Source organism: Diceros bicornis, chromosome 1 (genome assembly GCF_020826845.1).
Source record: "Diceros bicornis minor isolate mBicDic1 chromosome 1, mDicBic1.mat.cur, whole genome shotgun sequence".
Lineage (NCBI taxonomy): Eukaryota > Metazoa > Chordata > Mammalia > Perissodactyla > Rhinocerotidae > Diceros > Diceros bicornis.
Genome location: NC_080740.1, coordinates 51,212,332 through 51,239,244, shown reverse-complemented (window position 1 = coordinate 51,239,244; position 26,913 = coordinate 51,212,332). Strand labels below are relative to the sequence as shown.

Sequence of the window (26,913 nt, the reverse complement as noted above, 5' to 3'; positions counted from 1 at the left end):
TTAGGGACTGAGGTCCTCCGCTGCTGAGTTTTCCTCACCTTAGCTTTTGTTGCTACCCCAAACCCCTTGAGTCTCATTGAAGTCTTCTGTTTAGACTTTGACTTGGTTGCTTTCTACAACCTTTGTGGTAGAGTCACCTCACCACAGCAGCCCTATGCCAGGTATTTTGGTTGTAAATATGACCACCTTCTGCATTGCCTTTGGTTATGAGGAACCTTGAGAACTTGTTCACAATGTACAGGAATTAAGGATCTCAGGACGGCTAACTGAGGCCCCATCTGCCTGAATATCCCAAGCTCTTACTTTTATGTTGAGTTTCCACCCTGTGTGGATGTCTCCTCCTAGAATTCTAAACGAAGTTGGGCACACATTTCCTCTACGTTTGGCTTTCTCTTCCCCTCTTCTAATGTCATCTTCCCACCTGTTACCCCCACCTCCAGATTTTGGGCTTGAGGGAAAGAAATCAGTTCACGTTGTCTAACTTCTTGTTTCCTAAGCCTCTGTCCTCTTTCTCTTTCAGTAATCCTCTAGGCTGGAAGGTATGGAGGAGGGATCTGTCTTTGGTCGCATCTTGAGTTCTTTCTATATTGTATGGCTAATAGTAAAACTCTGTGGTTATGTCCACCAAGCCTTAATCTACACATGTTAATAGGAACTTAAGGAATGTAGCAGGATGTTAAATGTGGCTTTCATGTAGTCTTAGATTTTGGACAGTGACTTCAATAGATGAAAACAAAATAAAAATGACAATTACCTTTATCCCTACTCTCTGTAGAACCATCTATGTAGAATTTGTAAAAGGTATGGTCAAAACCCGATTCTTCCAGCATTAGCCCATCACCAATCTCCAAGCTATTTAAGAAAAGGCCAAGAATGCACTGAAAGGGTGAAATGACCAAGAATGTGTATTTCTTTTGTAAGAGTTATTGGAGTCATATATGCAAGGAGAGAGGGAGACTTCTCCCTCACCTCAACGCAAGAGAGGAAGCTCCAAGAGAACCATTTGGAAAGTTTGACATATGTCCCCTGGAATTGGGTTTCTGACTCACAGAAAAGTCTAAAGGCCAGAGGGTCTGTTAGATGCTTTAGAATGGCAGAATAAAGAGGAAGCTAGATGTACTTTCAGAGTTTGGCACAACAAAGATTTGTGCATAATGCCCATAGGTCAGACATAGATCCCTCAGAAGGGAGCCAGTTATGGATCATCTTGAAAGGGATCATGCCCAGTAAGACTTTCTGCAAAGGACAAAGTAAAGTCAACTGAAAGAGACTGGAAGTTCTATCATCAAATGGCAAAAGCTGAGGAGATCATAAATAGCAGCAAGAGAGAGAACCCCGGGGGTAGGGAAATCCTATTACTGAACCCTTCAAAATACTTCAGATTTGAAAGAGTCAGCATTTGATTATCTGTCACACCCAAAGGGCACCAATGGTGTATTATCGTAGTATCAGTCAAGATCAAGAAAGACCTTTCTTGCCCTTTTCTACAACCCCTTCCCCCTACTCCAATGCCAGAGGACCCCAAAGAGTAGTTACCAAATGGAGGAGGAAAAAGAACAAGAAATAGAGAAGAAACCAGCCATGGTTGATTTCCTCACTGCAGCTTATGAGTCTAAATCAGGCCTAAGTTGGGAAAAGGAAGAAATTTAAACTGGATAATAAGAGTCTGGTGTTGGGCTTTTTATTACCTAAAAATGACTATTTACTACAAGAGAATGCCACAAAAGCAATGAAATACACCTGAGAGTTCATTCAGGGACAAGAAAAAGTACTCTTTTGACAGGATGAATTTAAAGGGGAAATATGAAGGAATAAAATTGTTTTTTGCTTACTGAGTTTAACACTTCAATAAACCAGTAATAGGAATTTAGAAAATCATCTCCTCACATTTGGTTTTAAACTCCCTTGTCTTGCTAGGGACTCAGAAATCCCATTTTGGTGGTCACAGGCTGGGCTGTGATCTTTTTATATTTCTCTTGTAATAGCTAATCCTCTCCTACACATTTAGATAGATTTGGAGGTGGTCTCATTTGTGAAAGTATAAAAAAGAAAAGGATATTAATTTTAAGAAAGCGTTAATCTGCCATGTTACTTGAGATCCTTACCACAAGAATCCTGGGAAACAAAATTGCTATTCCTTTTGTGTAAATGGGGTAACCAAGACTCAAAATAGGTTAAGTAATTCTCTGAAGGCCACCCAAGTGTGAGTAGCAGAACTGGGCTTTAAACTCAGGTCTATCTAATTCTAAACACTATGCCTTGTCTTCTGCACATATTGTCTAACACCAATAAATGTATAAATATGTTGCCTTTTATTATTAAACTATTTGTTCATATAGATATGATAACATTTTTTTCTAACCAGTTGTATTTTTTCTACAGCATAATTGATTGCATATAAATGTCCTTATTTTAAGTATTATTTGAGGATTCTTGAAAGTTACTGAAAGATTAAGAGAACATCGTTAATTTGTTCTTAATTTAGGGTGATGATGTTAGCAGACCAAAATATTTCTCCCAAACCAAAGAGTACTTCAAATTCAGAATCAGGTAATAAATAGTGAAACTAATCATTTTCATAATTCTGTATTTCTTTATTTTTGTCACAATGCAGTATATATTAAGAAAATTGATAGCCTAGGAAACAGAGTGCTTTTTAGCTTGGTTGTATTTAAGAAATGAAGATAGGTGAGATTAGAAAGTGAGTCTTAACCATCCCCACAGCACCCATCCTTAATTCATTGAATAAATATTTACTGAGTATGTACTCTATACTAGGCATTGGTATATACATATACCAGTGGGGAGTGATATATATTCCCTGCCCTTGTCAGTTTCAGTCATAGCAGAGGAAAATAATCAGTAAACAGATATATTGGAGTTATGTGTGATGATTGAAAAATAAAAGGATCATCAAAGTGCCTTGCATTATAGACACTCTGTTATTTAGTTTATTATTAAAATAGACTTAGTAAGACATTTACAACCTTATTAACCTCTGCTGTATCTCAGATTTCTGTTCTCTTTATTTCCTGCAACAAGTTTTATAACATCTATTTGGGGGTAAACTTGAAGAATTGCTAGTTTTGCTCCTGATAAATGTTTGTATGTACTAAAAAAACAAAAGTTTTTTTGTGTAATCTTTACTTTAAGAAGTTGTCTTAATGAGCATTTACTAAATGCCAGGAATTATGTTAGGAACTGTGGTTATAAAAATCATTAAGATAGTTTCTATTCTAAGGGAAATTAATCTAGTGATAAAAACCAAACCTGTGAAAGCACTCATCCTTAGAAGGAGTAATACCTACTACTGTGGAGGGCGAGCACTAGAAGGAGGATTTGTTTTATAGATCAAAGAGTAAGGGAAATTGTGAACAACAGAAGAGAGGTGATGACAGGGAAAGTGGTTAGGGTACCAAAAACAATCATGATTTTACCTAGGTCTTGCCCAATAACAAGTTTTGCTCTGGCTGTGGAAAGTATTATTTATAAAGCCTAGTAGTAAGGCAGAATAGTAATTCTGGAATTATGTATGCTTTTGTATTCTTACTTTTATGTGGTTGATTGACATAACATTTAAAATTGAATAGATCACATCTTGCTCTAGAGGTACTTTTTTACACATTCCTTAATTCAACAAATCCAATTGTGTTACAGTTATGTGTCAGGCTCTTTACTAAGTGTTAGAAAACCAAGAAATGGCTGTTTTCGTGCCCTTAAGGATCCAATAGTCCAGTAATAGAAACAAGCAAATAAACAAGAAATTACTTCTCAGGCAACTCCTGCTCAATCTCCTTTGCAATCTTATCTACTGCTATTAGCCATTAAATGTTGGAGCTCTTCAAAGCTAATTCCTGGATTTTAACCTCTTTTCAATCTACCCCCTGATACGTAGAGGTGTCCTGTGAAAGCTTATGTTATAGTGGAGGGAGAAAGATAATAAACAGATAAATAAATATATAAGAACATCATAAATAAGACTAATGAAGAAAAATAAAGCAGAATAAAAACAGAGAGTGGGACTAGGGATCCTATTTTAGACGGGGTAATGAGGATAGGCCTCTATGAGGAGTTGACATTTGTGCAAAGCTTGAGTAAAGTGAGAGAGTGGGCCATGTGAAAATCTAGGGGCAGAGCATACCAGGCAAAGGGAACAACAAGAGAAAAGGCCATGAGATGGGAATGTGCTTGGCATGTTTGAAGAAGAGGAAAGAGGTTAGTGTGACGGGAGCAAAGAGAGTGAAAAAATAAATGGTTGAAATTGTGGTCAGAGAGCTAGTCAAGTAGTATATTGTAGAGTCTTGTATGCCGTCGTAAGGAGTAGGGATTTTATTCTAAATGTGCTGGGAAACACATCTTAGAGCAGAGAGATGATGTGATCAGATATATATATATATTTTTTAGAATGATCATTTTGGCTGCTATGTGGAGATGGACTAAGGAGGAAGCAAGGACTAAGTGGAAGCAAGGAGCTCTTGTTAAACTATTGCAGTGATTAGATAATGGTGTATGAGACTAAGGTGGTAGCAGTGGTTTAATATGGAATATATTTTAAAGGCAGATGTGCCAGGATTTTCTGATTAGGCTAGATGTTGGGTAAGAGAGAAAAATAGAAATCAAGGATGAGTCTTAAATTATTGGTTTGAGCAACTAGATGAATGGTGATATCATTTCTTAAGATAGGAGCACTGTAGAGCAGAGCAAGTTGAGAGAATGATTAAGAGAATTTGGTTTGGACATATTAAATTTTATCTGTCAGCTCACGTACATACTATTGCATGAAAGAACACAGACACGAACGTTTATACAGTGTAATTCCATATATATGAAGTTCAAGAACAGGCAAGACTATTCTGGCTGATAGAAGTCAAAATAGTGGTAGTCTTTTGGAAAGAGGGAATTGACTGGGAAAGAACATATAGGAAACTTCTGGGGTGTTGGAAATATTTTATATTTTGATCTGGGTGGTGATTATATGGGTGAATACATATGCATATAAGATTTGTGCCCATTACTTTATATATGGAATACTTCAATAAAATATTAAAACATTGAGAGGCTTATTAGCCTCCAAGTGGAGATGTCATGAAAGCAGTTTGTAACACAGGAGTCTGGAGTTCAGGGCAGAAACTGGGGCTATAGATAAGTATTTAGAGCCAGAGTATAGATGTTTTGAAGCCATAGGATTAGATGAGGTCACCTAGGAAGGGAAAATAAATAGAAAAGAGACATATAAAAAGAATATAAATGGAACATTCCAATATTTAGAAGTAGCTAAAACAAAAGTTACCAAGAGATTAAATAAAACGAGAATTGAGGACTGAGAATTGTCACGACCAAGACCTAATCTGGTCCTTCTCCAGTGTCCTCCATTTCAGTTAGCAAATGTAGCTTAGCAAACCAGAAACATGGGGAGCATCCTCAACACCCTCCTCTTTATAGCACTTCCTATATCTAATCTATTACCAAATCTTGGTGCCAGTTTTGTCTCTTACAGAACTCTCAAACCTACTACTTCTCTTGACCTTGGGAGATGAAGATGAGAGGAGTGATTAGCCTCAAGGGTTGCCAAATTTAGCAAATAAAGATACAAAATACCCAGTTAAATTTGAATTCAGATAAGCAGCAAATAATTTTTTAATATAATCGTGTCGCAAATATTGCACATGCTTGTACTATTACATGGAAACTACTTAAACTAAAAAATTATTTATTGTTTATCTGAAGTTCAAATTTAAGTGGGCATCCTGGATTTTATTTAGCAACCTATTACCCTCCACAATGAGGCTGGGAATATATAAGTAATACTGGATCATAAAACCCAGGATTTTGTATGCCGAGTTAAGGAGCTTAAGTTTTAACTTGAGGGCAGTGGAAAGCCTTTGAAGAGTTTTAAGCAGATAATATTAGATTTGTATTTTAGGTATACAATGTAAACAGTGGACTGCAGAGGGAGATAAATTGAAAAGCTATTGGAATAATGTAAAGGAAAATCTTTTGGTGCCTTAAATCAAGGTACTGGTGTTAAGAATAAAGGAAAACCAAACTGTAATATTAAGTACATATAATAGGTAAAATTAGCACATCGCAGACACTCAATAAATATGTGTTGCTTTGGATTGAGTCTGGAGACTGAGGAAAAGAGAAGAGTCAAGAATGAAGAGGAGCCATAATAGAGGCTAGAGCGGGAAGATGTTCAGGCCTGTTGTACTGAGATGTCCAGTAAGGTAGAACAGGAAAGCTTCTGCTCATATTGGTGGGAGCTGAAACTAGATTGCTGTGGGTTTGGGAGTAAATAGGAAGAGAGGAAGTTATGTTAGTATATGTGGACTGCTCTTTGAAGAAACTTGCCTATGGATAAGAGGAGAGAGGGGATGTAGCAGAAAGGGGGATGGGGTACAGATAAAGTTTTTGGTAAGATGAAAGAGGCCTGGGTATGTTTTAAATGCTGATTAAAAAAAGTTGCAGTAGAAAGGGAAAGCCTGAAAATACAGGAAAGTAGAAATGGAAGGATAATTAATGAAGAATTTTAATCATATAAAACTTTTTCTACTAATTGAAAAGTAAATCTTTTGTATAGAGTTTATTTACTCCTGTGAAACCTAGAGCTCTTGAGATAAAGATATTTTAAAGAATACTTTATTCTATCTGTAGCAAGTCAGATTATTCAACATATATTAAGTTTTTCTTTTAAAACTATTACAAAGACATAGTCAGTAAAATCTTTTTTTTTCAAATTTCAGTTCTCTTTTCTGTACCTATAGTTAATGACAGGTTAAATAATTAAAATACTAAAGTATGTTTTTATTTATAGATAATGCAGCTTGTGAAGTTTTATTTTCTGAGAAAACTTCCCCTTCAACCTCTGAAAAAACAAAGAAAAAAGCAAGTATTGAAGCAGAATAACTACAAAAACCATAAATTTCATTAATATAGGACATGCTTTTAACCATCACTTTTATAGGAATTATTTTTCATCTATTTAAGTCAATAATTTAAAACATTTTTGGAGTTTAGCAATTAGGTTACATTATTTTTTCATGAATATATAGTCTATATAAGTTTAATGAAAGATAATTAAAATTGACAATTTTTCCAACTTCTTTTTGGATAATTGAATGTTTATTAATCATTAATTTAAGATAAAAATAAGACATTTGCTATGTAGCCAGAGCAGTGTTTTATGCTGAGGAATACTTGTGAATTAGTACATTAGGCCTAGAATCGGGAGGTCTTTGAGAAGGCATTTGGACTTTATTTGGTATGTAGCAGGAGCTACTATTTGAGTGGCTACTCAGTGCTAAGCATTATTCTAAGCACTTTTCATTAATTATATCTTTTCTTTATAGCATTACTATCAGGTAAGTTTTTTCTTGTTTGTTTTGTTTTTACCTATTTTATAGATGAGAGAAAAGAGGTTTGGGTGTTAACCAATATGTTTGAGCAGCTTGTGGCAGGTCTTTCTGGATCTAAAGCTGTAGTCTTTCCGCTACACCATACTGTCATTGTGCACATTAGGGAGCAAATTGAAAGAGAGCAAGAGTATTGACAAGAAGACTCATTATTATGAAGTTGCAAAGATTTTTGGTGCAAGATTGTGGAGGCTTTGACTAGGATGTTTTGTAAGAGAGGTGGAGAAATATGAATGGATTCAAGATAATTTTGCCTGTACAGGTCACGGATTGGATATAGAGGATGAAGGAGTGAGAGGTGTCAAGACTTCTAGGTTTCTATCTTAAGAAGCTTTGGTTAAAGGTGCTATTTAATGTGAAAGGAAAGACAGGAAGGAAGTCTGAAGGCACATTAATATGAAAATGTTGGAAGGGCTGTTGGGTCAGGAAAATAGAGGAGGAGTGTACAGTATTATAGATATATTTAAATTCATGGAAAAAGATGAAATCACCTGGGTAAGAGTATCAATAGAGTGAGAAAGAGCAGAGGGTCCAGGATCAATCCTTGGAAAACTCTATAGTCAGGTAGAAAAGGAAGAGTGGACAGAGAGAAGGAGGAAAATAAACAGAATGTGGTATCATAGAAGCCAAGAGAAAAGAGTGTTACTCCTAACAGGGGAAGTGGTCAACAATGCTGAATGCTACTTAGAGGTCCAGTGTTATAAAGAATTTTGAAAAATTGGATGATTTCTGGCTTCTGGTTCAGCATGTGCGGAACTTAGAAGTCACCACTCTATCATAACAACAAGTAAAACCTGAACAAACTGAAATATCAACAGTTCTTTTTAGATCTGTCAGAGAAGTAAGAGCACAACGCAAACTGCTGCACCAAAACTTGGAAAGACAGACAGGTGGATACAGAGAATCATGAGCAGAAATTACTGCTCAATTACTTGAGCAGAAACACGTGAACAGAAATCTCCCTGAGAACCAGGCCTGTGGTGGGAAAACTAGAAGTGTGATTGAGTTGCTGGTGGCTCAGTGTGGACAACTCTGAGAGTTAAAAACTCAAGGGGACCAGTCATTAGGGGGCCTCCACACTTTTGTGAGTCTTACCTCCAGGAGCTCTACCAGATCCTCAGAGGGAATTTCAGAGAAAAATCCCCTCATGCTTCCGGTAGTGGGAAGGGAAAAGGAACCATTTTGAAATACACCGGAGTATTCTGTTCTTCTTAACAAAGCCTGCCCTCAGGAAAAAGTATTTTACCAGAGCCTGACTTGCTGGGGTTTTATCAGCAGCCTACCTGGTGGAAGGGAAATACTCAACTCCAGCCAGTTCTACCCTTCCAAGTGGGGGAAGGAAAATACTCAATGCCAGCTCCCTCTAGCCTTCCACATGGGGAGATGGAAATACCCAACTACAGCCCCCTCTACCCATCCTGTCCCACCTAAGGGGAGGGAAAAAAACTGAGAAGCACTGGTGAAGTTCACAGTGCGGGGGCACAGGCTCAACAAAAGACTGAGACCTAATCATAGAACTACAGATTGCTTCTCCTCCCCCCACACCTTACCACTACGTTACTAAAGGCCTATTTACTGCAGTTGCTATTACCCAGTATATTATGTCCACCTTTTAGGAAAAAATTACAAGGTATACTAAGAGGCAAAAAACAGTTTGAAGATACTGAATGAGCATCAGAACCAGTGTCAGATATGGCAGTAGTGTTAGTATTATCAGACCAGAAATTTAAAGTAAATATGATTAATATGCTAAGGGAATTATAGGAAAAAGTACAACATTCAAGAACATGTGGATAATATAAGCAGAGAGATGGAAATTCTAAGAATTAAAAAAGAAATACTAGAGATCAAAAACACTATAACAGGAATGAAGAATACCTTTGATGGACTCATTAATAGACTGGACACAGCTGAGGAAACAATATCTGAGTTTGAGGATATGACAATAGAAACTCTAAAACCAAAAAGTGAAGAGAAAAAAGAACTGTGGGTCAACTACAAAAGGTGTGACGTATACATAATTGGAATTCCAGAAAGAGAAGAAACAGAGAAAGGAACAGAAGCAATATTTGAAGCAATAATGACTGAGAATTTCCCAAAATTACTTTTAGACACCAAACCACAGATCTGGGAAGCTTAGAGAACACCAAGCAGGATAAATGCCCCCAAAAACTATACCTACGCATATCATATCCAAATATCAGAAAATAAAACTGAAAGAAAAAAAAACTTGAAAGAAGCCAGAGGGGAAAAAAACTTACCTATAGAAGAGCAAAGATAAAAATTACAGACCTCTCCTCAGAAACCATCCAAGCAAGAAAAGAATGAAGTGAAATATTTAAAGGGTTGAGAGAAAAAAACCCCACCAGCCTAGAGTTCTGTACCCTGTGAAATTATCCTTCAAAAGTGAAGGAGAAATAAAAACTTTCTCATACAAACAAAAATTGAAGGAATTTGTTGCCAGTAGGCCTGCCTTGTGATAAATAGTAATAGAAGTTCTTCAGGGAGAAGAAAAATAACTATCAGCATAGATTAATCTGTCCTAACAAATGTACCACTGTGGTGCAGTATGTTGATAGTAGAGGAGGTCCCACATGCCTGGGGATAAGGGGTGTATGGGAGCCCTATACATTCTGCTCAGTTTTGCTGTGAACCTCAAACTGCTCTAAAAAATAAAGTTTGTTGATTTTTTAAGAGTCAATTGCATTTAGAATCAAGAAGGAAACTGATAACTTTAGCAAGAATAATTTTAGTGGATTAGTGAGAAGCAAGCTAAATTGGAATAGATTCAAGAGTTATAGAAAGTGAGGAAGTATAAAAATATAAAAAGTCGTAAGTTGGAACATCAAAAACATAAAATTGGGGGGGGACGTAAATGTGTAGAAGTTTTTTATGCAGTCAAAGTTAATTTGTTATCAGCTTAAAATATACTGTTATAACTATGTGTTATGAAAGCTTATGTTAATCACAAAGCAAAAATCTGTAAGAGATATACAAATGATAAAGAGAAAATATTCAAGGCATACCACTACAAAAAAAATACCAATTCACAAGAAAGACAGCAAGAGAGGAAGAAGGAACAAAGGAACTACAAAACAATCAGAAAGCAATTAACAAAATGGCGATAGTCCTTACTGTCAGTAAGTCCTTACCTATCAATAATTACTCTAAATGTAAATGGTTTAAATTCTCCATTTAAAAGACGTAGAGTGGCTGAGTGAAAAAAAAATAACCCAACTTATGCTGCCTAAAAGAGACTCACTTAAGCTTTAAGGACAGTCATGCTGAAAGTGAAGGGATTGAAAAAGTTATTCCATGCAAATGGAAACCAAAAGAGAGCAAGAGTAGCTATACTTATATCAGACAAAATAGATATTAAGTCAAAAGCTGTAGTAAGAGACAAAGAAGATCATTATATAATGATAAAGTGGTCAATTGATCAAGAGGATGTAACAATTATAAATGTATGTGCACCCAATATTGAAGCACCTAAATATATCAAATAATTAACAGATCTGAAGGCAGAAATAGACAGCAATGCAATAATAGTACCCCACTTTCAACAATGGGTAGATGATACAGACAGAAAATCAGTGAGTAAATAACAGACTTGAACTACACTTCAGACTAATGGACCTAACAGACATATACAGAACATTCTGGCCAACAAAAATAGAATCCACATTCTTCTCAAGTGCACACAGAACGTGCTCCAAGATAGATCATATGTTAGGTCACAAAATAAGTCTTAACAAATTTAATAAGATTGAAATCACATCAAGTATCTTCTCTGACCATAATAGTGTGAAACTAGAAATCAATAATAGGAGGAAAGCTGGAAAATTCACAATTATGTGGAAATTAAACAACACACTTGTGAACAACCAATGAGTCAAAGAAGAAGTCAAAAGAGATATCAAAAAGTATCTTAAGACAAGTGAAAATGGAGACACAGCATACCAAAACTTATGAGATGCAACAAAAGCAGCTCTAAGAGGAAAATTTATAGGGATAAAGGCCTACATTAAGAAAAAATTAAGATTTCAAATAAACAAACTAACCCTACACCTCAAGGAACTAGAAAAAGAATAACAAACTAAGTCCAAAGTTAGCAGAAGAAAGGAAATAAAGATTAGAACAGAAATAATTGAAACAAAGACTAGAAAGACAATAGAAATGATCAACAAAACTGAGAATTGGTTTTATTAAAAGATAAACAATTGATGAACTTTTATCTAGACTAAAGAAAAAGAGAGATGACTCAAGTTAATGAAATTATAAATGAAAGAGGAGACATTACAATGGATACCACAGAAATACAAAGGATCATAACAGACTATTATGAATAGTTATATGCCAACAAATAGATAACTTAGAAGATATGGATAAATTCCTAGAAACATACAACTTACTGAGACTGAAGCATAATGTAATAGGAAAGCTGAACAGACCAATAATGAGCAAAGAGATTGAATCAGTAATCAAAAATCTTCCACCAAATGAAAGAGACCAGATGGCTTCATTGGTGAATTCTACCAAACATTTAAAGAAGAATTAATACCAATTTTTCTCAGATTCTTCCAAAAAATTGAAGAGGAAGGAACGCTTCCAAACTCATTGTACAAGACCAGTATTACCATGATACCAAATCCAGACAAGGACACTGAAAGAAAAGAAAATTATAGGAAATATCCCTGATGAACATAGATGTAAAAATCCTCAACAAAATACTAGCAAACCAAATTCAAGAGCACATTAATGTGCTCCTGCAGTTGGCACTCTTCCAGACCTCGCCCTATGTATCTCTTTAAGCTGTTCATATACATCCTTTATCATAACCTTTTATAAATTGGTAAATGTAAGTAAGTGTTTACCTGAGTTATGTGAGCCGCGCTAGCAAATGAGTCGAAACTGAGGAGGGGGTGGTGGGAACCTCTGATTTGTAGCCAGATTTGACAGAAATTGTGGGTACCCTGGAGACCTACTACTTGCACTTGGCATTTGAAGTAGGGTAGGAGCAGTCTTGTGGGCCTGAGCCCTTAACCTGTGGGATCTGACATTATTTTCAGATAGATAGTGTTAGAATTAAGTTGAATTGTAGGACACCTAACTGGTGTTGCAGAGAATTGCTTGTTGTGGGGAAAAGCCCCACACATTTCGTGACCAGAAATGTCAGAAGTGTGAGTGTTTTGTGTGAGCAGTAAAGGAGAATCCTACAGAATGGGAGAAAGTGTATGCAAATCACATATCTTAAAAGGGTTAATATCCAAAATATATAAAGAACCTTCACAACTCAATAGCAAAAAAATAAAAAATCCAATTAAAAAATGGGAAAAGTATCTCAATAGACATTTTTCCAAAGAAGACATACAAGTGACCAATAGGTACGTGAAAAGATGCTCAATATCACTAATCATCAGAGAAATGCAAATCAAAACCACAATGAGATATCACCTCACACCTGTTAGGATGGCTATTATCAAAAGGACAAGAGATAACAAATGTTGGCAAGACTGTGGAGAAAAGGGAATCCGTATACATCTTTGCTGGGAATGTAAATTGGTACAACCATTATGGAAAACCGTTATGGCAGTTCCTGAAAAAATTAAAAATAGAACTAGCACGTGATCCAGCAGTCTTGCTCCTGGATATATATACGAAGGAAACCAAATCAGTATCTTGAGGAGATATTTGTACTCCTGTGTTCATTGCAGCCTTATTCACAATAACTGAGATATGGAAACAACCTAAATGTCCTTTAACAGATGAATGGATGAAGAAAATGTGATATAGGTGTAGATATAGACAATAGAATATTATTCATCCATAAATAAGAATGAAATCCTGCCATTTGCGACAACATGTATGAACCCAGAGGGCATTATGCTGGATGAAATAAATCAGAGAAAGACAAATACTATAGTATAACTTATATGTGGAATCCTTAAAAAAAAAAAAAAAAGGCCAGTTTCATAGAAACAGAGAATAGAATGGTGGTTGCCAGGATCTGGGGGGATGGGGAATTGGGGAGATGTAAGTCAAAGCGTCAAACTATCAGTTATAAGAAGAAGAAGTTCTGAAGATCTAATATACAGGATGGTGACAATAGTTAAAAATATGGTATTGTATACTTGAAAGTTGCCAGGAGTAGATCTTAAGCTTTCTCACCACGCACACACAAAAAAGTTAACTATGTGAAGTGATGCATGTGTTAATTATCTTGATCTTGGTAATCACTCCACAATGTATCTGTATATTAAATCATCACTTGTGAACTTTAAATATATATAATTATATTTGTCAATTTTTCCTCAATAAAGGTGGGACAAAAGAAAATGAGGAAGTAAAGATTATGTATAGAGTTTGACTCTGAAGGGAAATAGAGAAAAAGAGCGGTAACTGGAGGGAGAGGCAGGGTCAGAGAAAGTTTGTTTTGTTTTGTTTTAAAGATGAGATATAGTAGATCATTTTTGAGGGCTAATGGGAATGATGGAAGGGAGAAAGAGGGGATAGCTGAATGTAACCCACTAGGCAACTGGAGCTCTCTGTAGCCTAGCGATCTAGTTGAAGTTGGCCTGAATTTCACTTCTTTATCCTAAAGCAGTAAAAGAATCTTCCCCATACTTTCTATGTTTTCTTTTCCCTGCTTCTTCACTTCCTCGTGGTTACATTTCCCTTTCCTGCTTCCATGCATACTGTCTCAGTTTCAGACTCCACCAATTCACATATACATACACACACACACACATACACACACACACACACACACACACACACACACACTTCTATACAAATCGAGCATCTTGCAATTTAAGTATGTCACTTCTTGCATTAAATGCCATTTCTTATGCTCATGTATGTTCTGCCCCTTCTCAAAAGCTATGTTCCTAGGAGGCATCTCTTCCTGACTATAGCTTTACCATCACTGGAATGCTGATGTATAAGAACTTCCCTGTATTTCTCCAAAGAGGAAATACGAACGGCCAATAAGCACATGAAGATACTCAATATCATTAGTCATTAGGGAAATGCAAATTAAAACCACAATGAGGGCCGGCCCCGTGGCTTAGCGGTTAAGTGCGCGCGCTCCACTACTGGCGGCCCGGGTTCGGATCCCGGGCACGCACCGATGCACCGCTTCTCCGGCCATGCTGAGGCCGTGTCCCACATACAGCAACTAGAAGGATGTGCAATTATGACATACAACTATCTACTGGGGCTTTGGGGAATAAAAAAGAGGAGGATTGGCAATAGATGTTAGCTCAGAGCTGGTCTTCCTCAGCAAAAAAAGAGGAACATTAGCATGGATGTTAGCTCAGGGCTGATCTTCCTCACACACACACACACACAAAACCACAATGAGATATTACTTCACGTCCACTGGGATGACTGTAATCAAAAAGACAGATAATAACAAATATTGGTGACTATATGGAGAAATTGAAACCTTCAAACATCCTGGTGGGAATGTAAAATAGTGCAGCGGCTTGGGAAAACAATTTGACAGTTCTTCAAAATTTTAAACATGGAGTTACCATAGGACCCAGTTAGGTTTATACCCAAGAGATAATAAAAACATACATCCTCACAAAAACTTATACGTGAATATTCATAGCAGAATTTATTCGTAATAGTCAAAAAAGTGGAAAAAACTCCAATGTCTGTCTACTGATAAGTGGATAAATAAAATGTGATATATCCATACAATAGAATATTATTTGGCAATAAAAGCAAATGAAGCACTGATACGTGCTACATATTTGGATGAACCTTGAAAACATTATGCAATGTGAAAGAAGCTAGTCACAAAAGACCACATATTATATGATTCCATTTCTAAGAAATGTCTAGGATAGGCAAATACATAAAGACAGACATAGGTTAGTGGTTACTCAGGGCAGGTGAAGATGGAATGGAGATTGACTGTTAATGTGTACAGGGTTTCTTTTAGTGGGGACAAAGTGTGGTAATTGCACAACTCTGTGAATATATTAAAACGATTGATTTTTACTCTTTAAATGAGTAAATTTTATGGTATGTGAATTATATCTCAATAAAACTGTTAAACAAAATCAACTTCCCTATACTATTACATGGAAGAGGGAAGTCCTTGAAAAGATGAGGAGGGATGGGACCCAGAATACAAGTGGAAGAACTGGCCTTTCAAAGAGGACTGATATTTCCATTGTGGTACATTTATAGATGTAGTGGTAACAGGGTGGGCTTTGCATTTAGAAGGACCCCACACTTCATTTAATGCTCAGCTGTCACCATCTTGACATTTTTAATAGTTTTTTTAACAAGGGACCCCACATTTTCATCTTACACGGAGCCCCCAAAATTATGAGTCATGAGTGGTCGCATCCTGTTTGATATCTTCTATTGTTGCAGGAAATGTGAGGTAAGGCTGTCAGCTGAGAATGGTAGAGGGAAGGAAGCCAGAGGTTTAAGGAAAATGGAGTGAGTATGAACTAGTCATGAGAAGTCAGAGAAGTGTAGAAGAGTTTCCAGTCTATGGCTACTCTTTATGAGTTTGTGGTGACTTTGGTGTGCCAGGTGGTACAATTTTCCCCAGCATTCAGTTGTACTGGAAGTACAGAGGATATTGATGTCAGGGTTCATCTAGGGATGGGGATTTTTCAGGTATCTGTGATAGAAGGAGAAAGGGATAAGAAAGTAATTATAATGATGGATGGTGGTAGATAAGGAAGGAATAACACGGGGAAGGATAATGGATGAAGACAAAATGGTATGATCAGTGAATTGGAGATTTCAATGAGGGAGGAGTTTATTTCAGGAAGATAATTGAGCAGGGGTTGAAGGATATAAGAAGCTATTTGAATTGATGATTCTGTAGGTTTTGTTGATGGTAAGGCTAAGTTTGATCATGGAGTGACTGAAATGGCATGAGGGGAAAGGGTTATTGGAAATGCAGAGGTCAAGCAACTGAGAGACCAGTTGGTTGGATGGGTTATCCTCTTGGATGATGAAATTGCTGAGAATGATGACAGGAGTGAGAGAAAAAGCTGTGTACAAAGTGTGAAATCTTCAGTAAAAAAAAAAGTCAGTAGACACCAGTAAATACCTCACTCTTTGCTCCATACTCTTCTTCTTTCCTTTACTTGGAGTATACCTTATACCTCTTCTACTTCCTTACAGCACTCAAAAAATTAACTCAAAATGGGTCAAAGACTTAACTATAAGACTCTAACAACTATAATCCCGTTATCCCCAACCCAAAATCCTGTCATTCTTTCAGGACTCAACTCAAATTCCACCTCCTCAGTTATGTTGAATATATTTAAACTTTGAGTACTATTATAAATACATCTTGAAAGCATTAGACAAGTTACATAACTTAGGACAAGCAGTCACTGAATAGCCTACAGTTTTCAATGCAGGGTTTAGTTGGTAAAGCAACACACTTTCTTATAGTTGCAGCTTCCTGTTGTCATAGAGAGGACTTTTGGTTTCTTGAATGAAGATTATTGCATGATAAAGACATCTACATAAATATATTTAATGTTTTCTCTAAAATTTATAATATTGATAGATAGATCTCATTATCATTTGTTTTCTTTTCTTTCTTGCTTTTTTTTTTGAGGAAGATTGGCCCTGAGCTAACATCTGTTGCCAATTTTCGTCCTTTTCTTTTTTTCTCCCCAAAGCCCCAGTACACAGTTGTATATCCTAGTTGTAGGTCCTTCTAGTTCTTCTATGTGGGACGCCGCCTCAGCATGGCTTGATGAGCAGTGAATAGGTCTGCACCCAGGATCTGAACTGGCGAACCCTGGGCCGCCAAAGCAGAATGCGCAAACTTAACCACTATACCACTAGGCTGGCCCCTCATTTGTTTTCTTTTCACAGAACACCGTTTGGGAGATGTTACCTTAAATGTGGCAGTGAAATTTTTTGAGCTTAGTATATTTCAAATTATTTTGTCTTTTAACAGCTATCTTCCTTAAACATATATAAAAACCTTATATTTTTTAGAAAAGAATTTATCTTTAAGTTTAAAACTGTTTTTTCAAGTTGAAGGAATGATAGATAGATAGATAGATAGATAGATAGATAGATAGATAGACAGACAGGCCGACAAATATAGAAAGAAAGGAAGGAAGGAGGGAGGGAGGGAAGGAGGGAGGGAGGGAAGGAAGAAAAAGTAATGTATATATACATATGTCCTATTTTAATTGTAACAATTATATATGTATATTACAACAAAAATAGGACATCTGAGAAGTGCTTCAAATGCTTTTATAGCATTTGAATACTGTGAAATGTATTTCATGATTGTGAATTTGTTTCAGCCTGAAAAGGGTCCTGAACCTAGAGTTACAAATTTTCAGACAAAGCTAAGCTCTCATCATCTAGAAATCAAGGTTCCATCATCTCACCAGAAGTCTGCTCTTGAAAGTAATGCAGGTAGATCAGTTACCAAAGTTCTGCTGCCTCAGTCCCTGGAACCTGCGTTGGTAAGCACTGGTCTTTTATTAACTAATTCTTGAAAAGACTATGAAAAGAAAATGTACTTATTGGGAAGATTTAGCTATGCATAATTTCTTAACAAATCTAGGAAAAAAATGCAGAAAAGCTAGATACAGCTATCTACAGGCAGATTTTTTTAAGTGGACTGACAGTTGATAATTGTGTCACTTGGAACCACTGGGAAGCAGATATTTAGACAGAACTAAGAGTTCAAGTGGCTTATTGGAGGGAGTAATAGCTGAGAAAGGAAAGCAGAGAGAAAACAGGATTAGGCAGGAATAGCCTCAGTCCTCAATGCAGATCTGAGGAAAGCTCTCCCGGTGGGTTGGCTCAGACGTTGGCTGAGCGTTGCCTGAGAAGATGATGTCCTCAGCCTGAAAACTGAAGCAGATTCTAAAGATGTTGCAGCTGGGGGCTGTCAGCTAACTGCACTCCTTGCAGTGGGCCAGCCGGTTCTTGGTTGAGGGAGATCTCAGTAGAGCACCTCCATGGCCACCACAATGATAATAATAATAGCTATCATTGAATATCTCCTACTGTCTGGGCACCATAGATTCTCTTTACATGTACTATTTGTAATCCTTGCACAGCAATCCCTAGGGTATAGAATAATAGCCATTGTTCAGCTGAAAAAAATTAAAAGATTATATAACTAATAAATTAGAGAGCTGACATATTCGGGTACCAAGTAAATATACCCATGAAATATTTTGGTAAAAATTTTCCTAATAGACTATTCCAGACTATGTTTTGAACAACTAGTTTAAGAGATTTTTAAGCCAGAAAGAAAAGAAACCTAACACAAACTTTCCTATGATATTCAAGTTTTAACTCTGAGTTTGGGTTCCAGACTTGGCAGCATATAGTAGACACGTATACAAAGAGATTTATTGGAGAGACATGGTTGTTTCATGGAATCTGAGAGTTGAAAAGGCAGAAAATTGCTAGAAATAAAGCTGCCTGTCTTCTTTCTCTCACTTTGACTATCTCTGTCACTCTGTTTCTCTCTGCGCTGTCTCTACCTGTTACTTTGTCTTTGCTCTCCCTAGTTTTGTCTCTCAGTCTCAAGCTCTGTCTCCCTCTTTTCCCTATCTCTGTCTTAATCTCTCTCTATCTGTACTTCTCTGTCTCTGACTCGGCTTCTCTGATTGTCAATCTCTTTCTGCTCAGTCTCTGTTGGTATCTGTCTTCTCCCTCCCTCTCCTCTCAATCTTCCTCTCTTTTTTTCTTTCTGTCTTTTGTCTCCCCATCCTTCCTTTCACCCCTTCTTTCCCCCCTCCTTTACTCCTTCTCCCCTCCTTCTTCTCCCTTCCCTCCCCCAGCACCTGTCAGTCTGTCCTTCCCTCTGTCTTAAACTCTTTAGCTCTCTGATCCTGTCTCTCTCTTCTTGCTCTGTCTCTCACTGTTAATTTGTCTTCCTGTCTCTCTTTGTCTGCCTCTTTGCATCTTCAAGTATCTATATACATTTAAATGTATGTATTTTAAACCATATATATTTTAACAGCTTCAGAAATAACTTCTAATCTCTTTCCATAAAAAGTACAATAATATACTAGCAGTTAAACAAATGGTAAAAGTAAAATACCTTTATTAGCAGTTAACAAAGATAAAGCACCATTTCCTAATTCAAAACTTTTAATTAGCTTTCTTCCTAAGTTAATAATGATTTCAACCAAAGTATTCTCATATAGTTTTTGTGCCACATAGAGTTCTGTTGGGAGTTGTATGACCTAGCTCAATCCAGAAAATTCTTTAGTTATCTGTCTAGTGATTTAAAATTTAATTAGTAGATTAAAATTTTATTAGTATGACACATTATGATCTAATTTTAAATTGGTTTTTTACTGTATTAAAGTAGTTTATTTCTTTCTGCTATTCAATCCCCTATTTCACAAAATGTTGATAGAACACAAATTCCAGTATTCCTGATAAGAAAAGCAGAGGCCTGTTAACAAGTACTCCATCTTCACAAACAGCTGATTTCGTGGTAAGTATTAGCATTTGACACTTGTAGTATCTGTTTTCTGGCTCCTGCTCCTCCTCTTTATTCTGCTTTTGTCACACCAGGGGCAAATACTGTACATAGAGAATAATGTCTGTATTTTTATTTTGCATTAACACACGTTCACTGGACAGACTCTATATACTGCTATACATGAAAGAAAGAAAGATGAGAATACTGTAGCACCAACCAAGGTTCTTCTTCTTTTGTTTTTTTCATTTTTCTTATTGTGGCAAAATGTACCACGGTAATGGTAAAATTGACCATTTTAACCATTTTTAAGTGTACAGTTCAAGTATATTCATATTGTTGTGCAACCATCGCCGCCGTCCACATCCAGAACTTTCTTCGTCTTGCAAAACTGAAACTCCATACTCATTAAACAATAAGCCCCCGTTCCTCCCTCTCCAGTCCCTGGCCATTCTACTTTCTGTCTCTATGAATTTGACTGCTCTACGTACTTCATATAAATGGAATCATACATTATTTTTCCTTTTGTGACTGGCTTATTTCACCTAGCATAATGTCTTCAGGGTTCATCCATGTTGTAGCATCTTTCAAAATTTCCTTCCTTTTTTAAGGCTGAATAATATTCCATTGTATGTATTTACCACATCTTGTTTATCTGTTCTTCTCTCTGTGGACATTTGGGTTGCTTCCATATTTTGGCTATTGTGAATAATGCTGCCGTGGACATGGGTGTACAAATATCTCTTAGTGTCCCTGCTTTCAGTTCTTTTGGGTATATACTTGAAGGTGAAATTGCTGGATCATGTAGTAATTCTCATTTTAACTTTTTGAGGAACTACCATACTGTTTTCCATAGTGGCTGCACTGTTTTACATTCCCACCAACAATGCACAAGGGTTCCAATTTCTCTACATCCTTGCCAACACTTGTTATTTTCTGTTTTTTTAAATAATAGCCATCCTCGTGGGTGGGAGATGGTATCTCATTGTGGTTTTAATTTTTATTTTCCTAATGGCTCATGATGTTGAGAAGCATTTCACATACTTATTGGCCGTTTTTATATCCTCTTTTGAGAAATGTCTATTTAAGTCCTTCGCCCATTTTAAAAATTAGGTTGTTTATTTTTGTTGTTGTTGAGTTGTAGGAATTCTTTATATATTCTGGGTATTGACCCCTTATCAGATATGTGGTTTGCAAATATTTTCTCCCATTCTCTCGGTTACCTTTTCATTCTGTTGATAGTATCCTTTGATGCACAAAAGTTATTAATTTTTATGTAGTCCAATTTATCTGTTTTTTCTTTTGTTGCCTGTGCTTTTGGGTGGCATATCCAAGAATTCATTGCAAAACCCAAAGTCATAAAGTTTTCCCTCTCTGTTTTCTTTTAAGTGTTTTATAATTGAGCTCTTAACAACCAGGTTCTTCTTAGGGTCAACTAAACAACAGGAATACAGCTTGCAGGCAGGTCAGAATCAGGTGTTCCTCTTCTGGGGAAGCAGTCCTCATAGAAGTCCATTTAGCAGCTTACATAGCAGTCTGCGGACAACTCAGGTACAAGGAGATGGCATCCAATGTCTTTTGTAGCAACATATACATAGCTTCCAAGTTCTGCACAAGAGATCTGCCTAATTACAAGACTAAGGGAAACCCAAAGTATGGTGCTTTTTATAGCATTTATTTACTTATAGTGCATTTATCATTTATTTATAGTGCATTTGTAGCTTCTCTCAATCAGATACAATTTACCAATCAGACATCATTTTTACCATAAGCAATGTTGACTAGTAATATAGTGGATGTTCTTACCTTTATCAGGTTCCTAGAGGAATAGAGCTAGAGAGTTAACCAAAGATCAGTTTTTCAAGCTGGGTAAAAGAGTTCTGTTAACACTCTGTTCACAATCTTTTCGTGTTCTAAAAGTTAATACTTTTTCCAGAAAATAAGTGTTTGGTTTTTTATTCATTTTTGTTTAATATTTGGGGTTAAAATGTATAGATGAGGAATAAATATTTCAACATGAGATTTTTCCCCTGCAAAACTAATTTAGTAACTATTTTATAAATACTAACATCTTTTAAAAATTCCTCTATAATCCACATTTTATAAAATTCACCATGGTAGAGTGTGAATTCAGTGGTTTTTAGTATACTCAAGGTTGTGCAATGATCACTACAATGTAATTGAAGAATATTTTTTATCACCCTATTAGCAGTTACTTACCATTCCCCCCATCCCACCCTGCAGCTCCTAGACACTACTAATCTACTTTCTGTCTGTATAGGTTTGCTTATTCTGGATATTTCATATAAATGGAATCATACAATATGTGGCCTTTTATGTCTGGCTACTTTCACTTAGCATAATGTTTTCAGAGTTCATCTATGTTATAACATGTATTAGTATTTTGTTCCTTATTTTTGGCTGAATAATATCTCATTATAAGATTATACCACATTTTATTTACTAATTCATCGGTTTATGGGCATTTGGTTGAATAATCTTGCTATGAACGTTCATGTACAAGTTTTTGTGTGAACTATGTTTTCAGTTTTCTAGAGTATATACCTAGAGTGGAAATAGAATTGCTGGGTCACATGGTAACTGTATGTTTAACACTTTTTTGTTTAGTGGGCTTTTTAAAGACAGCTTTATTGAGGTTTAATTCACATACCATTCACCAATTTAGAGTGTAAAATTCAGTGGTTGTTAGTATATTCACAGAATTGTGCAATCATCACCACAGTCAATTTTAGAACATTTTTATCACCTCAAAAAGAAACCCTTAGCTTTTACCCCCTATTCCTCCATCCCGTTATCTAGCCCTAAGCAACCTCTCGTCTACTTTCCATCTCTATAAATTTCCCTGTTCTTTTGTGATTATATTCTTTCACTTAGCATAGTGTTTTCAAAGTTCATCCATATTGTAGCATGTATCAGTACTTCTTTCCTTTTCATGGATCAAAAATATTTCATTGTGGAGTGACGTCAGCATCATGGCGGAGTGAGCTTTCCCGTGAATTCTTCCCCCACAAAATACAACAAAAGTAACAGCCACAGACCAACAACGGAATCCCAGACGGTCAAAAGCTGGAGCGGAGGGATCCACACTGCCGCACATCTGAGAGCAGAACGTGCTGGGCCCCCGGAGGAAGTGGGGAGAGGTAAGGAGAACTCCGCTCCCTCCCCATCAGATCAGCGATCCGGTCCGCGCGGCTCCCAGAGAGGGGGGAGGGGCGGCCCTCGGCGGGAAACTGTAGCTCTTCGGGCGCTCTCAGCCAGTGGGAAACTCCCGCACAGAGGGCTCAGAGGAGCCACAGGGCTACCATCAACATCTGAGCAACCCAGAGAGCGGATAAAGAGGGGCAAACGAGAAGCCTCCCACGTCAGGGACCCAGAGGGCAAAAGAGAGAGCTCCCCCCTCCCCGCAACCCGGAGTCTGCAGCTCGACCAGATCTAGCGGTCTGAGGCAGACCTCAATAAACTGGACTGGACCCGTGGATCGCAGTGGGGAAAAGAAACAAAACAAAACAAAACAAAACTGCGCATCGCAGCAGAAAAACTGGGGCAGAGCGCAGGGGGCTTAGACTACACAGCCCTTTACCACCACACAGTGGCGGCAGGTGGAAGTTGCAACCAGAGACTTCCAGGATGAGGAAAATCAAAACCAACACAGGAACCACAATGCAAAAATATATGAAATCACCAGACCAGAAACAAAATGACAAGCACCCAGAAATCAACCCCGAAGACACAGAAATCCATAAACTAAATGACAGAGATTTCAAAATAGCTATCATAAAAACACTCAACGAAATACGAGACAACACAGACAAACAATTAAATGAGATTAGGAGTTTCTTCACAAAAGAGATTGAAATCATAAAGAAAAACCTATCAGGGCTGATGGAGATGAAGAACACAATGGAGGAGATAAAGGAGAATCTGGAATCTTTAAAGAACAGAGCTGACAATATGGAGGAAAGAATTAGTACTTTAGAGGATAGGAATACAGATATACTCCAGATGGAAGAAGAGAGAGAACTAAGACTAAAAAGAAATGAAGAAAGACTCCGAGAAATATCGGACTCTATTAGAAAATGTAACATAAGAATTATAGGTATTCCTGAGGGAGAGGAGAGGGAAAGAGGAACAGAGAGCCTATTCAAGGAAATAATAGCTGAAAATTTCCCAAATCTGGGGAAGGAGCAGGAAATACCAGTAAGCGAAGCCAACAGGACTCCTATATATATTAACAGACAAAGGCCTTCACCACGACACCTAGTGGTAAGGCTAGCCAGGGTCAACGACAAAGAAACAATATTAAGGGCAGCTAGACAAAAACAAAAAATAACGTACAAAGGAACTCCCATCAGGCTCTCAGCGGATTTCTCAACAGAAACTTTTCAGGCTAGAAGAGACTGGAATGATATATTCAAAATACTAAAAGACAAAAACTTTCAGCCAAGAATACTCTATCCAGCAAAAATATCCTTCAAATATGATGGAGAAATAGTAACTCTCCCAGATAAACAAAAGCTAAGGGAGTTCATGGCCACGAGACCGCCACTACAAGAAATACTCAAGAAGGCCCTCAGGCCTGAAAACAAGAAGAGAAAGGGAACACAAAGCTTGGAGTAAGGAGAAAAGTAGGTAGACAAAATCAGAGAAATAGTAGATCTTTACAGGAATAGGTTAGCAACCACTTAAATACTAAACTCAAAGATCAAAGGAAGAAATTCACCAAAAATAAATTTAACCTCATCACTGTAAACACACAGCCACAACACAAGATAGAATAAGGTATAACAAGAGCAACTTAGAAGGGGAAGAGGAAAGTGACTGAATTGACTTAGTATAAGGAAATAGGAGGCTATCAGATAATGGACTATCTCATACAGAAGATTTTTCACCCAAACCTCAAGGTAACCACTAAACAAATAATCAAATTAAAACCACATATGATAAACAAAGAGAAAACTAGAAGAATCATAATACAGAACAACCAAACTGAATTGGCAGTCCAAAACAAATGGGACAAGAAACAAAGGAAATGCAAAAGAACCAGAAAATAAGTGACAAAACAGCAACATTCAACCCTCATATTTCAATAATTACCCTAAATGTAAATGGATTGAACTCTCCAATCAAAAGATACAGAGTGGCAGGATGGATTAAAAAGCAAGACCCAACAATATGCTGCCTTCAGGAAACACATCTTAGCACTAAAGACAAGCACAGGCTCAGAGTGAAAGGATGGAAGACAATACTCCAAGCTAATGGCAAACAAAAGAAAGCAGGTGTTGCCATACTCATATCAGACAAAGTAGACTTCAAGATAAAACAGGTTAAGAAAGACAAAGAAGGGAAATATATAATGATAAAAGGGACACTCCATCAAGAAGACATATCACTTATAAATATATATGCACCCAACATAGGAGCACCAATGTACATAAAACAACTATTAACAAACCTAAAAGGAGAAATCAACAACAACACAATAATAGTAGGGGATCTTAACACCCCACTTACAGCAATGGATAGATCATCCAGACAAAAAGTTAATAAAGAAATATTAGACTTAAATGAAAAACTGGACGAGATGGACCTAGTAGACATATACAGAGCACTCCACCCAAAAACAGCTGACTACACATTCTTCTCAAGCACGCATGGAACATTCTCTAGGATAGACCATATGTTGGGAAACAAAGCAAGCCTCAATAAATTTAAGAAGATTGAAATCATAACAAGCATCTTTTCAGACCATAAGGCTATGAAACTGGAAATGAACCAGGAAAAAAAAACTGGGAAAGTGACAAAAATGTGGAGATTAAACAACATGCTACTGAACAACCAATGGATCATTGATGAAATTAAAGGAGAAATCAAAAACTATCTGGAAACAAATGAAAATGATAACATGCCATATCAAACCATATGGGACGCAGCAAAAGCGGTCCTGAGAGGGAAACTCATAGCGATACAAGCCCACCTTAACAAACAAGAAAAAGCCCTAATAGGCAACCTTAAATTACACCTAACAGAACTAGAAAAAGAAGAACAAACAAAGCCCAAAGCCAGCAGAAGGAGAGAAATAATAAAAATCAGAGCAGAAATAAATGATATTGAGACCAAAAAAACAGTAGAAAGGATTAATGAAACAAAGAGTTGGTTCTTCGAGAAGATAAACAAAATAGACAAACCCTTAGCCAGGCTAACTAAGAAAAAAAGAGAAAAGGCTCAAGTAAATAAAATTAGAAATGAAAGAGGAGAAATTACAACGGATACCATGGAAATACAGAGGATTATAAGAGAATACTATGAGAAATTATATGCCAACAAATTGGACAATCTAGAAGAAATGGATAAATTCTTAGACTTATACAACCTCCCAAAATTGAACCAAGAAGAAATGGAGAATCTGAATAGACCAATCACAAGTAAAGAGATTGAAACAGTAATCAAAAACCTCCCAAAAAATAAAAGTCCAGGACCAGATGGCTTCTCCAGTGAATTTTACCAAACATTCAAAGAAGATTTAATACCCATCCTCCTCAAACTATTCCAAAAAATAGAGGAAGATGGAACACTTCCTGAATCATTCTATGAGGCCAACATCACCCTGATACCGAAACCAGACAAAGACAATACAAAGAAAGAAAATTACAGGCCAATATCGCTGATGAACATTGATGCAAAAATCCTCAACAAAATATTGGCAAACCGAATACAACAATATATTAAAAAGATAATACACCATGATCAAGTGGGATTTATACCAGAGACGCAGGGATGGTTCAACATCCGCAAATCAATCAACGTGATACATCACATCAACAAAACAAAGAATAAAAACCACATGATCATCTCAATAGACGCAGAGAAGGCATTTGACAAGATACAACATCCATTTATGATAAAAACTCTCAATAAAATGGGAATAGAAGGAAAGTACCTCAACATAATAAAGGCCATATATGACAAACCCACAGCTAACATCATACTCAACGGGGAAAGACTGAAAGCCATTCCTCTGAG

The 26,913-nt window shown here is 36.8% G+C and overlaps 1 protein-coding gene across 1 annotated transcript in view; it reads left to right on the top strand.

Moving 5' to 3' along the window:
* MEIKIN (meiotic kinetochore factor) overlaps positions 1-26,913 on the top strand; it is a 114,248-nt gene that overhangs the window by 24,993 nt on the left and 62,342 nt on the right. The window contains exons 8-11 of the mRNA XM_058540583.1: positions 2,486-2,550; positions 6,815-6,885; positions 17,723-17,887; positions 19,807-19,887. Coding sequence (XP_058396566.1) covers positions 2,486-2,550; positions 6,815-6,885; positions 17,723-17,887; positions 19,807-19,887 — 382 coding nt within the window. The remainder of the gene's footprint in view (positions 1-2,485; positions 2,551-6,814; positions 6,886-17,722; positions 17,888-19,806; positions 19,888-26,913) is intronic.